Source organism: Panulirus ornatus, chromosome 3 (genome assembly GCF_036320965.1).
Source record: "Panulirus ornatus isolate Po-2019 chromosome 3, ASM3632096v1, whole genome shotgun sequence".
In the NCBI taxonomy this organism is placed as follows: Eukaryota; Metazoa; Arthropoda; class Malacostraca; order Decapoda; family Palinuridae; genus Panulirus; species Panulirus ornatus.
This window is the reverse complement of record NC_092226.1, coordinates 7,938,176-7,952,341: the sequence shown is the minus strand read 5'-3', so window position 1 is coordinate 7,952,341 and position 14,166 is coordinate 7,938,176. Positions and strand designations below refer to the sequence as shown.

At 43.6% G+C, this 14,166-nt stretch overlaps 1 protein-coding gene across 3 annotated transcripts in view; it reads right to left on the bottom strand.

Annotated features, from left to right (window-relative positions):
- Positions 1-1,227: 1,227 nt before the first annotated feature.
- Tmtc2 (Transmembrane O-mannosyltransferase targeting cadherins 2) overlaps positions 1,228-14,166 on the bottom strand; it is a 323,100-nt gene continuing 310,161 nt past the window's right edge. For 2 of the 3 annotated variants that reach the window (XM_071683297.1, XM_071683315.1), the window contains exons 10-11: positions 4,516-4,694; positions 1,228-3,539 (exon numbers count right to left, since the gene is read on the bottom strand). In XM_071683297.1, the coding sequence (XP_071539398.1) occupies positions 3,363-3,539; positions 4,516-4,694 (356 nt within the window). In that variant the 3' untranslated portion in view covers positions 1,228-3,362. The remainder of the gene's footprint in view (positions 3,540-4,515; positions 4,695-14,166) is intronic. The other variant, XM_071683306.1, reaches the window with a different exon arrangement.

The following is a 14,166-nucleotide window of genomic DNA, read 5'->3' as shown; positions in this document are numbered from 1 at the left end:
AAAGGGCTTTTCAACCCGTTGGCGAACTTTCTCGTCTATCCCTGAGACGCCGTAAGTGACGTCACCAATCCTTTCCCAGACGCCACAAGTAGAACATATTTATGTCAAGTACCTCCGCGACTTTCACTGCCTTAGATTGACAAGAATGGGGCGCGCCGGCCTGTTTCTATGATCACAGTTTATAGTACTACAATAATACTCAACACTGCTCTGAAACGTAAGGGAGGGAGGGAGGGCAAAGTGAGGGAGGGAGGGAGGGAGGGCAAAGTGAGGGAAGGAGGAGGGGAGGGGGAAAGGGAGGGTTGGGGGGGAGGGGGGGGTTGTTTGTATATCCCTACAAGATTCTTGGAGGTTCAGAATCTACCTGATTTATATAGGATCGAGATGCCACTTACAACTGGGCCGACTTTAGTCTTTACAAAACAAAAAATGGGTGATTCCTTAAATGAGATTTCCTTAAATCGTCCCTTAAAACGACGTTCTAGATTCATGAAGTAACTTAACATGGAGGTTCAGATACTGTTTCCTCAATGGTGCGAATTAGAAGTTAATCTTTCTTAAGCTACGTCGAGCAAATAACCCAGGGCGCCAGTTGTAAGCGCAGCTACTCAAAAAGAGTTCGAGGAGAAACGGGATTGAACAACACATTTGAGATTGAATGAACTCTCCGCGCCGACGCGTTAAAACGGTGAGCGCCGGCAGTCAGTGTCTTTCGATACAGTGAATAAATAAAATGGATAATATCACTAAATACATCGCAGATAAAAACAAGGAGCATACAGTACAATACATATACATGCATACATGTAACAGTAAAACCACACATATGGGTATCATTAACAATATATATATATATATATATATATATATATATATATATATATATATATATATATATATATATATATATATATATATATATATATATATACATATATATATATATATATATATATATATATATATATATATATATATATATATATATATATATATATATATATATATATATACCGCTGAAAACGTATGTATATGTACCACTCACAATATACATACGCATGTATATACAACTATGAAAACATACGCATGTGTACCGCTGGGAAGACCTATACATATGCATACCATTAGGATAACATACACATATGTGACACAGTGGAAGCAGAGACGTGAGACTTTCCCTTTTTTCTTTTTCTACAACTATGTATAAGAATCATACATATGCGTATGATTATGCACAAGCAAACTCCACACACACACACACACACCCACACACACACACACACACACACACACACACACACACACATATATACACAGATTTGTATAATCACAGTACTCGTTCAACTGAGGACAAAAAAAAAAGATTAAAATTCTCATATGTTAAGGAACATATCTATGGATACGAGAAATCATCAAAAGACTCGATCGATCACTGATTATAAAGATGATTGGTCGCTATATATATATATATATATGTATATGTATATATATATATATATATATATACACCCTTGATTGATCAATAAAAGAGAGGAATTTGAAATTCATTTTGCCTTTCTTTCTTTTTTGTTCTATTTTTTTTTTTTCTCTACGTCACTAATTGACTGACGGCTTTATCATCACTGATAAGATTCTTGGCTGGACATGAAGTCCTTAATGAAGGCTATGTCTGCCTCCCAGACCATCAACACCTCTGCCTGCAAGGGTTAGAACTAAGGATATTGACAGCGAGATACAGAGAGACAGAAAGAGGGAAGGAGGCCTGTGGCTGGGAGCAAGGGAGACGAAATCTGGGTTTAATGATCAAGTGATGGTAAATGTTAATAGTAAGGAAGAGGAGATGTCCGAAGTTAAAAGGATGAGGCGAAGGAAGAAGAGGGGGAAAAGAGTGAGGATGTGGAAGAGGAGGAGGACGACGACGACGACTCTTTAAGGAAAAGGATAGAGAGAAGGGTGAGGAAGAGTGTTGTTTTTCGCGGGGAGGAGGAAAGCGTCGAGAAATATAGGCAAGAGGGAGGTTGAGGCCTGGGAGACGGTCGGGGGAAATTTTGGCACAAGTTTGGCTCTGATAGTTCTAGTTTTGGCACTAGGGGGGGAGTAATACCATCGTCCCTTTAAAGATTCTGGACGCCGACCATTATGATCCGACAAAGTCTTAAGGGTTCTAAAGATAAAACAAAAGACTTTAAATAAACAATATAACAAATATACTACAACCTGGACTATGTATAAAAAAATTGTGTTCCAGAGGCGTCCGTCGAGACGCCCTAAGGCACGACTGAAGCCCAAGACCCCCCATCAGGAGGAGGTCTGGAATTCTCTGACACACAGACACGCACATACACATCCCTGGGCCTGAGACCTCGCCAGAATAGAACTTCATTAGGTTTCCATTCATTCTTTGAAGGCGTCGAGATGATCTGGCCAGCACATGCAACAAGGATTTCAAACAGATGAGAGAAAAAGTCCCTTTCTTTTCGTTCAGACACTGAAGGTGTTAGGAAAAATATATCTAAGAGCGTTATACTCACCACTGAGTTTAGCTTAGTTTTTTTTTACATGAAAATAGTTTATATTCTACATTCGTTCACATAAGAGAAAATAGTGGATTTATAAATGGGACTCAAAAGCTAGTTCAGATATGCTTTCCAAAATTCTCAACACAAGTTTGGATGTTGTTCACAACACCTTCTGCTGTCCCGCGGACTCCAGTGTAATTAAGCTCCTGACGGAGGGCAGGTTCGGAGGCGCCTTTTAGCCAGAGGGGCGACAACGGCGCCCCAGATGGAATTGGTGAGCAGAGTCCCCGGCACACCTGAGGTGCCGAATGCCTCCTCTCTTTGTCCCGCTGGAACGGTCGCCTGGAAGTCGTTTGCTCCTTGTCTGAACTGTGACTAGATCAGCTGTTATGATCCAGACTCAGCGTCTCACGGAGGTTCTCCATTCCTGTCCTGGAGGTTTGAACTCTCCTCTTGAGCCACCTGCCGAGGCTCATGACCGCTATCTTCTCACTGGGTTTTTTTTGGTAGGCGCCGCTCTCCGAGGACAACTGGAAGACGTGGAAGAAATTGAGCATTGTGTTTTGGTGAGCTGCACGGTGGAGTGAGCGGGCGACACCCGATGGCACCTCCTTGTGCTTCTGGTCCTCACAGATGGCCGCAGTCGCCTCCTGGAAGCCACGAAGAGACGGGAGCACAGGCGTTCCCCATTAGGATCTCTGATGCTGGATGCCTCGAGTACTGGAAATGTTCCATGTGACGGATCCTAAGGACCACGCCTCCGTGGCACGCCCCAGAGACACGCCCCTTGTTCGGGGAGAGCCACAAGTGCTCCCTGGACTCGCGGACGTGGAGGGCTCCGGGCTATCTGGAAGGACTGATGCCCTTCTTGGCCAGCAAGTGACGGAGCTTCTGCAGGTTGGTCCTGGTGATGGAATCGTCGGGCTTCAGCCTCAGCGCTTCCAGGTAGCTGGACTCCGCCTCCAGTAGCTTGCCGTTCACGTGAAGCATGGCGCCCAGGTTCATGTGTGAGGTCGCCTCCTGGGACAAAACACAAGTACTGATATTACCAGTCTCAGATAAGAGATAGCAGTATGTGTCAAGTCGGGGAGATTAGGTGGTATAGAAAGAGGTAGAGATAACAAATATAGAATCCTATATCTAATGCATGCATTGTATATGCTGTATTACTGTATTACTGTATAGTGAGAGAGATGATATGACAATATTCTGTGGTTGTATGTCCTCCATGTTGTAACTAAATGACCTTCTTACCTTCCATAACCCATGATGTTATCAGCTTATAAAGTTGACCCTTTTTTTTTTGAGCCGATTTTGACTTTCCAACACCTAATCAATGAGGTTTGTTGACTACCTCTAGGAAGGTCATGGCTTCCTAACAACCCCTCATGTTAAAATCTTCTGTACACCTAAGTCCCCATCAGAGAGGCTTACGGTCTATATGAACCCCAGTGATGAGGTTTGTGACCCACAACCCATTTATGAGGTTTGTAACATACCCAAAAAAATCCTTCAATAAGGTTCATCACTTACAAAGAACCCCCTAATGAGGTTAGTAACTTTCTAACAACCCACCAGTGGGTGGGTGGTTTGTAACTTACCAGCAACTCCAACTATGAGGTTCCTAAACGACTGACAACTTACCACTGAGGTTCGTGACTTACTAACAACCTACTGATCACGTTCTTGACCAACTAACAACCCACCAATGAGGTTAATAGCTTACTATCAACCCACCACTGAGGTTCGTAACCTATACTAACAACCAACCAATGAGGTTTGTAACTTACACAAAATCCACCAATTATTTCTATAACTTCCTAGCAACTTAACAATGAGGTTCGTGGCCAAAAACAACCACCCACACCAATAAGGGTCATAACCCACCACAAACAACCCACTCATGAGGCTTGCGACCCACCAAGACAACCCACCATTCAGGAACGTGGTCTACCTGAGGTCTGAGGTGAACCCACCATTCAGGAACGTAGTCTACCTGAGGTCTGAGGTGAACAGCGAGACGGTAGTACTCCTCCGCCTGCTTGTTCCTCCCCGCCTGGCGGAGTGTGTTGGCCGCGTTGAAGACGATCTCGTACTCCGAGGGAGCCAGCTGGGCCGCCTTGACGTAGTGGTCGGCCGCGTCCTCGTGCCTCTCCACCTCCGACAGGAACTGACCTGAAGGAGGAGAAGAAAAGAGAGAAGGTTAAGGGTCAGCCAGATGACTTTAAAGGGGGATAAGTGCGGGAGGTGAGGACTTGACTCAAGGGGGAGAGGAATGGCAAGGTTATGGGTCAAGTAAAGGGGTCCTGACTTAAGGGAAAGGGAACTGGCAAGGTTTAGGGGTCAGCTATCTGACTCTCAGGGGGTTAAGTAAGGGAGACCTGTCTTAAGGGAGAGAGGAGGAAGAAGGTTTAAGGGACAACTAACTGACTTTAAGGGTTCATTTAAGGAAGACCTAACATGAGGGAAAGAAGAAGGACTTTAGGAAGTCAGGTAAAGGAGGTGACCTGACCTGAGGGAGAGAGAGGGAGGACAAGGTTAAAAGGGTCAGCCAGGTCAAGTGAGAAGGGGAACTCTCTTGAGACTCTGACATTCGATGGGTATTATCCATCACCCGCCTGTAGAAGGGATCCATTACGAAGGAGGCTGCAGGAGAGATGAGGACAGGAGGACTAGATGAAAAAGTTATTTTTTTTGTAAGCCCAGCACCTACGCGAGCCCAGTGGGCCAACTAGAGAGAGAGAGAGAGAGAGAGAGAGAGAGAGAGAGAGAGAGAGAGAGAGAAGATCCACGAGAGGGGGTTTAGGCAGGAGTAAAACATTGCTGTGAATGAAGTCAACTGGGAAAGGGAAAAATAATTGCAAACCTCGAATAAAAGGGATCATATCAGAGTTACGATGTGGCAATGATTATGTTCGTAGTAATGATGGTGAGATGGTCTGAATGCTATGATACATTGTAGGTGGAGGAATCTTTTCAGTAAATGTAGTTCTTCCTTTTCCATGTAAACAGAGTGATCTATACATACAAATACATACAAAGACACTATGCGTAGTATCTTTATACGTGTTCAGAAACGCATATATAGGCACTTTTTAACACATTCGAAACATTAGAGGTAGTTAGAGAAACAGATAGACACATATCAAACGGAGACACAGAAATATACATAGATAGACGAGGCAACACGAGTGTAGAACTCCTTCCCCATAACACGCAAATTGTAATCACACAAACTTTCATCTTCCCTGTGCACAGTTAGGTACCTGGCTTAGGCTAGGGTGTTTAAGTGTTTATACACATATAGGAGTAAAAACATTATATATATATATATATATATATATATATATATATATATATATATATATATATATATATATATATATATATATATATATATATATTACAGACACATAAGGTTAAGAGACGGGGCAACACACAACATACAAAATAGCAATCACACACATACAGTCCCACAAACCTCCACAGATAAACAATGAAGACAAGAAACCGACGCACATGGAGGGGTAAAAACAACAGGCAAGAATGAAGAAGGAATTCGTTTTAATCAGGTACTCAGACGCTGCCCTTCTACCTCCAGTACCGGGGGGATGGGGGCGCACCCGTTGCTAAACGCACAGCCGAACGTGCAACAGAAGCGACCTCGCGTCCTGAACTCCCCGAGCATCGCTGCTCCTCTTCTGTTGCAACAGGAACGACGCGACGATGTTACGTGATGCTGGGCCAGTGTGGTGGCCTGGGAGAGAGAGGAGAGAGAGAGAGAGAGAGAGAGAGAGAGAGAGAGAGAGAGAGAGAGAGAGAGAGAGAGGGAGGAAGAAGGTTCGAAATAGATGAGGATCTACGCGGAGCGAAGATCATTCACGGTTCGCCGTCAGGGGAAGAAAGAGCCTTGCAGTGAACGTTCTCAGCTCAGCGAAGAGTCAGCGTTGAGTCGTGCTGGGGCTTAACACTGCCAGCATTTATCTGGGAGACGTGTGATGTTACCCCGAGCCACCTTGATGCCGCTGGAGGCCTCACCTCCTCCTCCTCCTACTCCTCCACCTCCTCCTTCTCCTCCTACTCCTCCTCCTCCTTCGTGAACCGACAGGTTTCAGCTAACGGGACTGGGATCTTCATACGAAATCATCCCTGGGGATTCTGAGGTCCCAGACAGATGACTGGAGAGCTATCAGACTGATGCTGTTCATCTGAGGAAGGGGAGGCCATGGGCAGAGGCGTTTGGAGTCTGTCATACCGACTGAGAATCGAATTCCTGTCCCCTCTGCTGCCCTTCGTCGAGACGTCGTGTGGAGACAAGGCGTCCCAAGAGGTACGAGGAGAGAACATAACACCGTCCCGGGGGTGGAGGATGGGGAGCGGGGACGCGGGGGTACCAGATGGACGGTGATCTCTGGATAACACGGCGGGGAACTTAGACGAAAAGTACAGGAAGTTAGGGAAAACTAATGCAACAGTGGTAGGGTTCTGGGAGAGGCTGGGCTGCCACTAGCCCCAGGCCCAGCTAACTCCTCGATCCATCACTCAAATTACTGTCATTTGCCTCCCTCCCTCCCTCCACTCCCTCCCTACCGCCTCTCCCTTCTCCTGTGCGAGGAGGAGAGAGAGAGAGAGAGGGAGGGAGGGCGAAACCCAGCGTAAGGATGGCTAAGAATGTGTCTGCATCATCTGTCTGGTGACACATTAGTCATACGTACACACACACACACACACACACACACACACACACACACACACACACACTGCATCCATGCATAGGGCATTTATATGTACACATTTTACACAAAAGTTATACTGAGTCTGAAACGTATGTTCATGTACGGGGGAAATGCACGAATACACACAGTGAACATACATGAAGCAAAAACCAGACACCGACACAGAGGCATGCGTGTGTTATGTACACACACACACACACACACACACACACACACACACACACATATATATATATATATATATATATATATATATATATATATATATATATATATATATATATATATATATATATATATATATATATATATATATATATGTGTGTGTGTGTGTGTGTGTATTGCTTGGAAATGACAGTAGTGATATGAAAAGACTCAGCAGAGCTTGAACGAACATCTTTGTTTTGTATCGTCATACGTTTCGGTATTACGTATACCATCAACACAAAGTGTCTATAACGAAAGGATGTTATGCATATAATGTTTACGTTATGAGCGTCTGCACAAAGCACAAACGTCTGATCAGGTCTAGAAATGGTACTTCAGTAAGATATAGATATCCTGTAAAACCCATCGTGAAATGATAGATAGTAAAAAAAAGATTAAGAAAATTATATATCACCGACAATCCTACTTTACCTAAAATACCTCAACATTTGACGTTTATAGAGATAAGCAGAAACAATATTCCCTCATCAAGATTAAAACCTTACAGTTCACATATCCTAACGCTTCGACATGTATCTGAAATAATTAGACAGTTCTATTCTAAATCTAATGAGACGTATTCAAAACACAGTAGCTCTTTCAAGACCTCATTCTCACGATCGGGCCTCCTGTTGTCTCTCTTTCCCATGTGAACTCATGTATAGCGGGTTTGTGTCCTGTAAGATAGGATGAACTTCAGAATCACTAAATCGAGCTGTTTAATGAGTTATTGCCTAACACAAACTGCTCACGCCAAACCGCTTTTTCTCAGCAATACGGAAGCCACATTCATAACCATAGTTACTCATTGTTAGCAGCGTGCTGAACTGTAAGGCACCAATTAGCTCATCATCTTCGTAGATTTCCAAAAACTGTTCGATTCAGTTCGGCATCAACGTTTACAAGCAAGATTCACATGACATAGACGACGTAGTGTTATTTCGGTGAGGTGGAAACCCGGCTGAGTGATCGTGAACAAAAAGTAGGGATTAATGCTCCGGCCTTGGAATGGTTGGACGTAACAAGTGGCGTGCCACAGGGGTCGCTCTTTGGGACCGGTTCTCTTTCTCATATTTATTAATGATACTAATAATAAACAGCCATTGTAAGATATCGAAATTCGAAGACATTACGAAGATGAGATATGAATCAACCTCAGGTATTGATGGTGTTGCAGCTTCAACCTGACTGGGATGAACGGACTGACTGGGTTCATAGGTGGCGAATGGATGTTGATATACACAAATGTAAAGTCTTACGCATCTGTGGTAAAAACTGAAAAAGCATAGCAAATATGAATTTTGTCGAGCTACAAGAGATAAATGAGAAATAAATGGATGTGATAATCTCTAGAGACCTAAAACCAAGTAAGCATTTCACAAAAGCAGGAAAAAAAGGGAGAACAAAATTCTTAGATTCATGGCAAAGGAAAGGCTTTCGAATTTCAGTATAAGGAAATCATCATCGTCTCTTACAGTTCACTGGTGCGTCACCATCTTGATTATTATGTTCAATTCTGATCACCATTCTTGGAAAAAGCCAGAAACAGAATACGCTACGACCCTTGAGGTCAACGGTACGACCCTTGAGGTCAACGGTACGATCCTTGAGATTAACGGTGCGGACTTTGAGGTCAACGTTACGACCCTTGAGGTCAACGTTACGACCCTTGAGATCAACGGTACGATCCATGAAGAAGACGGTACGGACCTTGAGGACGACGGTGCGATCCTTAAGGATAATGATGCATCCTTTGGGTAAGACAGTAAAGCCCCTTAAGGTACGTAGCTCTGAGTTACTAAGTTGATTTTGAACCGAGAAACAAATCCTAATTTAGCCGATGAAACGACTTGAATATATTCAGCTTAGAAGAGAGAAGACTGTGAGGCGATCACTGTAATCAAAGGCTTCGAACATTTCCATCTAACCTGTTTCTTGAGTCTTGATTCCTCTGATTTCAGTCTTAGTAATGATTACTAACTTCATAGGCAAAGCTTTTGCCTCGAACGAGGCGAAGGGCCTTGTCTCCAACAGGATTGTTAACGTATGAAATGATTTACCAATCAGAGTGGTTCTTTGAGCAGTATACCATAGATACGTTCAAGGAAAGACGATAAGATATTCCACTTCAAGTCCAGGATGGCTAGTACTTGCGCCTCATTGGTTACATAGAAAGATATTCAAGAAAAGACAAGAAGATATTCCACTTCAAGTCCAGGATGGCAAGTACTTTCGCCTAGTTACATAGAAAGATATTACAGAAGAGACAGTAAGATATTCCAGTCCAGGATGGCTAGTACTTGCGCCTCCATAGTTACACTGAAAGATAAAAGGATTTTCTCTTTGAATTATTCCATGTCTTCCTGCCACAGTGTTGTGGGAGATCCTTGACATCCTCCACTATTCCAAACAGCCCAGGAACGAACAATGGTCTATTCACGTATGTATTTATCTATGTATAATCACCCCAAGGACCTCTTTGTAAGAAAAGGGTCTGGGTGTCACCCAGGACCTCCCTTCCGGAGGCTTGCGCTGCTTCCAGTAGCGGGGCGATGATGAATTCCTTCGGAGTGTGAAGTTCCTTGGTGGGTGTTACCGGACTCCGCCTGCATGAGGGTACGCCAAGAGCGTAATGTCACTTTCAACGAATCTGTATCTCGGCTAGGAACCTCTCACTACAAAGTAGTCCACCATTTCCCTGCTACTGATTGTAGTGCTGCCTTGAAGCTGTAGGAGCCCGATTAAAGGGGTTTGTGCAACTCTACAAGGTGTACACAGGAGTACAAGGTGTACACATCAGTAAACTTTGTACACAGCGATACACAACAGACAAGATGTACATAGCAGTATAAGGTGTACATAACTGGACAAGTTGCACATATTAGTACAAAGTATACTTAACTGTACAAGGTGTACGTAATAGTACAAGGTGTACATAACAAGGTGTACACAAGTGTACAGGTTATACATGACAGCACAAAGTATACACAAAAGGACAAGATGTACAATAATGTACAATTCTCGCCACCATTGCCCCAACACCCGACATCTGTCATTGATTTAGCCATGTGGAGTTCCAAATGTCTTGTTTTATCCCTCGTTGCTTAACCAACTTCAAACTTCTCTAAGACCCGAAGGTTCATATCAAAATAGAAAAAAAAAGAAATCCTAAAAAGTTAGTTATTTTGTATTTCCCGTTCTCTGAGAGTCTCGGTGTTTACGTAAATACTTATATATATATCAACGAATGGACAATCTATCCGGATTTACAGATTTGTGGTATACATATGCAAGTATCGTTCTTAAAGGAAATCCTCTGGAAGCTGTCTACAGTTGTCCTTACAAAGATAACGTCTGCGGGATGCTACTGGCGCAGGCAAATATTCCTGCGACACGCCCAAACGAGACAGTACCGAACACCTCTGTCTCGTCCACTTAAGACAAAGGTTTCGGTACTGCTTCATCCAGGCGTGTACCACAGGAGGCTACAAGACAGTTAGAGACAAAAGCTTCTGTACAGTTTCGACCAGAGGACAAGGGACTATCAGTACGCGACACGTGTTAACAAAGCAGTACCAAACTCTTTTATCTGAACCCTCGAGACAAGCCTCGAAACAGTTTCGACCAGACGCCAAGAGACCATCAGTACACGACACGTGTTAACACAGCAGGACCAAGCTCTTTATCTGAACCCTCGAGACAGAGGGTTCGGTACGGCTTCGAGCAGACATGTGGTACGTGGTACCGGATTTACGGATCTTGAACCCGCTTCGCAATACTTTTGTTCGCGATTGCAGAATATGCACGTTTGTCAAAAAACATCATTCAACCGATTGGTCGTGTTGGGTCTGAACTTGATTATCATTCAAATGTCAGACTTCAAACGCTTCGAATCACTCGCAGTCATATTTCATTAGACTCTGAGTCAACAGAGGTGGGGTAGCTAATTCATTTTTTTCTTCTTGATGTGAGACTGATAACTCGATATCATTGTTGAAGCCAGACTGCGTCTGTAGTTTTCTGTTCATTGATGTACATTCATAAATGTATATGTCAATATATGTAAAGCAGTGGACATACTATGTGTCTCACTACATTTCAGTGTAAGTACACATAAAAGTATATTTATGTATGTACATATACACACTATCGTGTGTCTGTGTATCGAAGAACTACAATAGTATGCTTTCTCGTTGCCTTCAAGCGGATACTTGTGTCTCCATGTCATAGGAATGTATATATGAATATATATATATATATATATATATATATATATATATATATATATATATATATATATATATATAGAGAGAGAGAGAGAGAGAGAGAGAGAGAGAGAGAGAGAGAGTGTGTGAGTGTGTGTGTGTGTGTGTGTGTGTGTGTGTGTGTGTGTGTGTGCGCGTGTGTGTGTGTGTGTGTGTGTGTGTGTAGTTAGAATCAGGGCACAATTGAAATATTTCAAAGCTGCATGAAATGGGAAAGCTAGAGGGCTTAAATTTGCCCTCTTTGGCAGAGAGAAGAGTGAGGGGTGACCTGAATACAGCCCTTATGTTTTTTTTTTAAAGCGGATTGATAACGTAGACAGCGAACAATTCTTCGAAAGATGTAAGGAGGGAGCAACCAGAGAACGTAACATGACACAATGAAAGATATTTGTTGATGAAGATGTGAGGGAGGTACTGTTATACCAATGGGGTGAAGTTGATGAAGATAAGGTAAATGCAGACATCATCACACAGATATTCAAGAAGCTGTATGACGGGAGAGAATATGCAGGAGATAGTTAGACCTTCCTGCACGTCCCAATCACTAATTGGGAATCTATGAAGAGATCCCACGAGCCGTGTTGTCATACTCCCTCCCCTGTACTGTACCAATAAGTCATCAGAGCCAGATTATAATACGATTTGGCCGTGCACTGCAAACTGGTCTCTCTGATGGGTGTGGACAATAGAATGATAAAGGTAAAGATTAACAGAAAGCAAAATAGATGACTGCTTAAGAATGAAAAACTATTTAAATGAAAACTAAACAGATTTAGATAACACTTTTAATCTAACTAACCTCTTAGATTTCTACGAGAGAGTAAACTCCATTTTAGACATATGAGAAGGTTAGGCGGTTTGTGTTGTTCTTAGACTGCCATGGATAATGTTGAACACTACCACATAGCAGGATGGTAAAGACGTTGAATGGTTAAGGCATCAGTAAGGGAGGAAGGAAATAAAGAACTGAGTCATGTCAAAGGAGCCTTCTCGATGTGGGTTGGGCTCACAGGTGGCGTACCACAGGGCTATATCCTGGGACCTTTGCTCTTCTTGAGCTATGAAAATGACTTATCAGAGAATGTGAAAACTCAGACGTGAATATGTTTGCTGATGATGCCAAGGTAGTGAGGACTGCATCAATTCACAAGGGGACCTAGACAAACTCGAAAGTTGGTCTGATTACATGGTTGACAGGCGTTCAGTCGGTGTTAATGTAATGCGGATGATGGTACAGTGTGAATGTCTCCACATACGAGCACTGTACACCAGGAAGTAAGCTGTGGGAATCTGCGTGTGATATGGGATCAGGGGGTCGACAGTGTGCCTAACCTGTCACCAGAGCTCCACTTAGGGAGAAGTGAAGAGGAAACAGACGATCTGCTGGGAAAAATTATAATCGCCTTTAATTTCATGGATTGGGAAACGTTCAGCCAATTTCCGCGACGTAGGGGTTAGCGTTCCTAACGCAATCACGGGCTGCGCAGGATCGAGCGCAGAGGTTCGATTTGCGGCAGTCGGTCCACAGCCAACCGAGCTGTTCATCCACTACTAGGGACTGGTCGAGGTGTGTGTGTGTGTGTGTGTGTGTGTATGGATTGGGATGGCCTTGATTAGGATCTCAATTACCCGTGCCGTCTTAGCAAAGCATTAAAAGAGAAAAAAGAAAAATAATAAACTTAGCATCTACACAAAATACACTCCACCTCTACAAAAATCCTCGTCACATCCACACAAAATAAAATCTCTACATCCACACAAAAGACACTCCCGACAACTGCATAAAATCCCCAATCCAATACCGTACCAAAATACCATTTCTGTCCTGCCACATCACACCACATCTTCACGACGGATACCAGAGAGACAGAGAGACAGACAGGCCACAGCAAAGCCACTCTACCTCAGGGCGGATGCCCAAACTGACCTATCCCCGGCTGGCTGAGCGGACGACCGGCAAAATCAACCTGGCCCCGACCAACCATAATTATACCAACATGAACGACATCTTCCCTCGAAAGCTCAAGAACGACACAAAGTCGTGGTGGCTTTGTGTCGCTGTCGTCGTCTGTCGTGGGGGCTTTATACCAGCACAGGAAGAGGTGGTATTTTGATGGCAAATTGGTTTCTAATTGGCTGATTGGGCCAGCGGGTGGAATTTGCCCTAAATTACAGCAATTTCTACCTCTGGAACAGACGGACGGACTGGCTGGGACATCGGCCGTTCTAGAAATGATTTAAATATATGTGGCCCCGGGGTAGTTATTGTGTGTGTGGGCCGTAGGGAGGGAGCATCGACACGCGAGGCCACCACCACACACTAATATGTAGTTTAAGAATGTTTACACATACGTGCGAAGGTTAACGTATACATGAATAGACACACACACACACACACACACACACACACACACACACACACACACACATACACACACA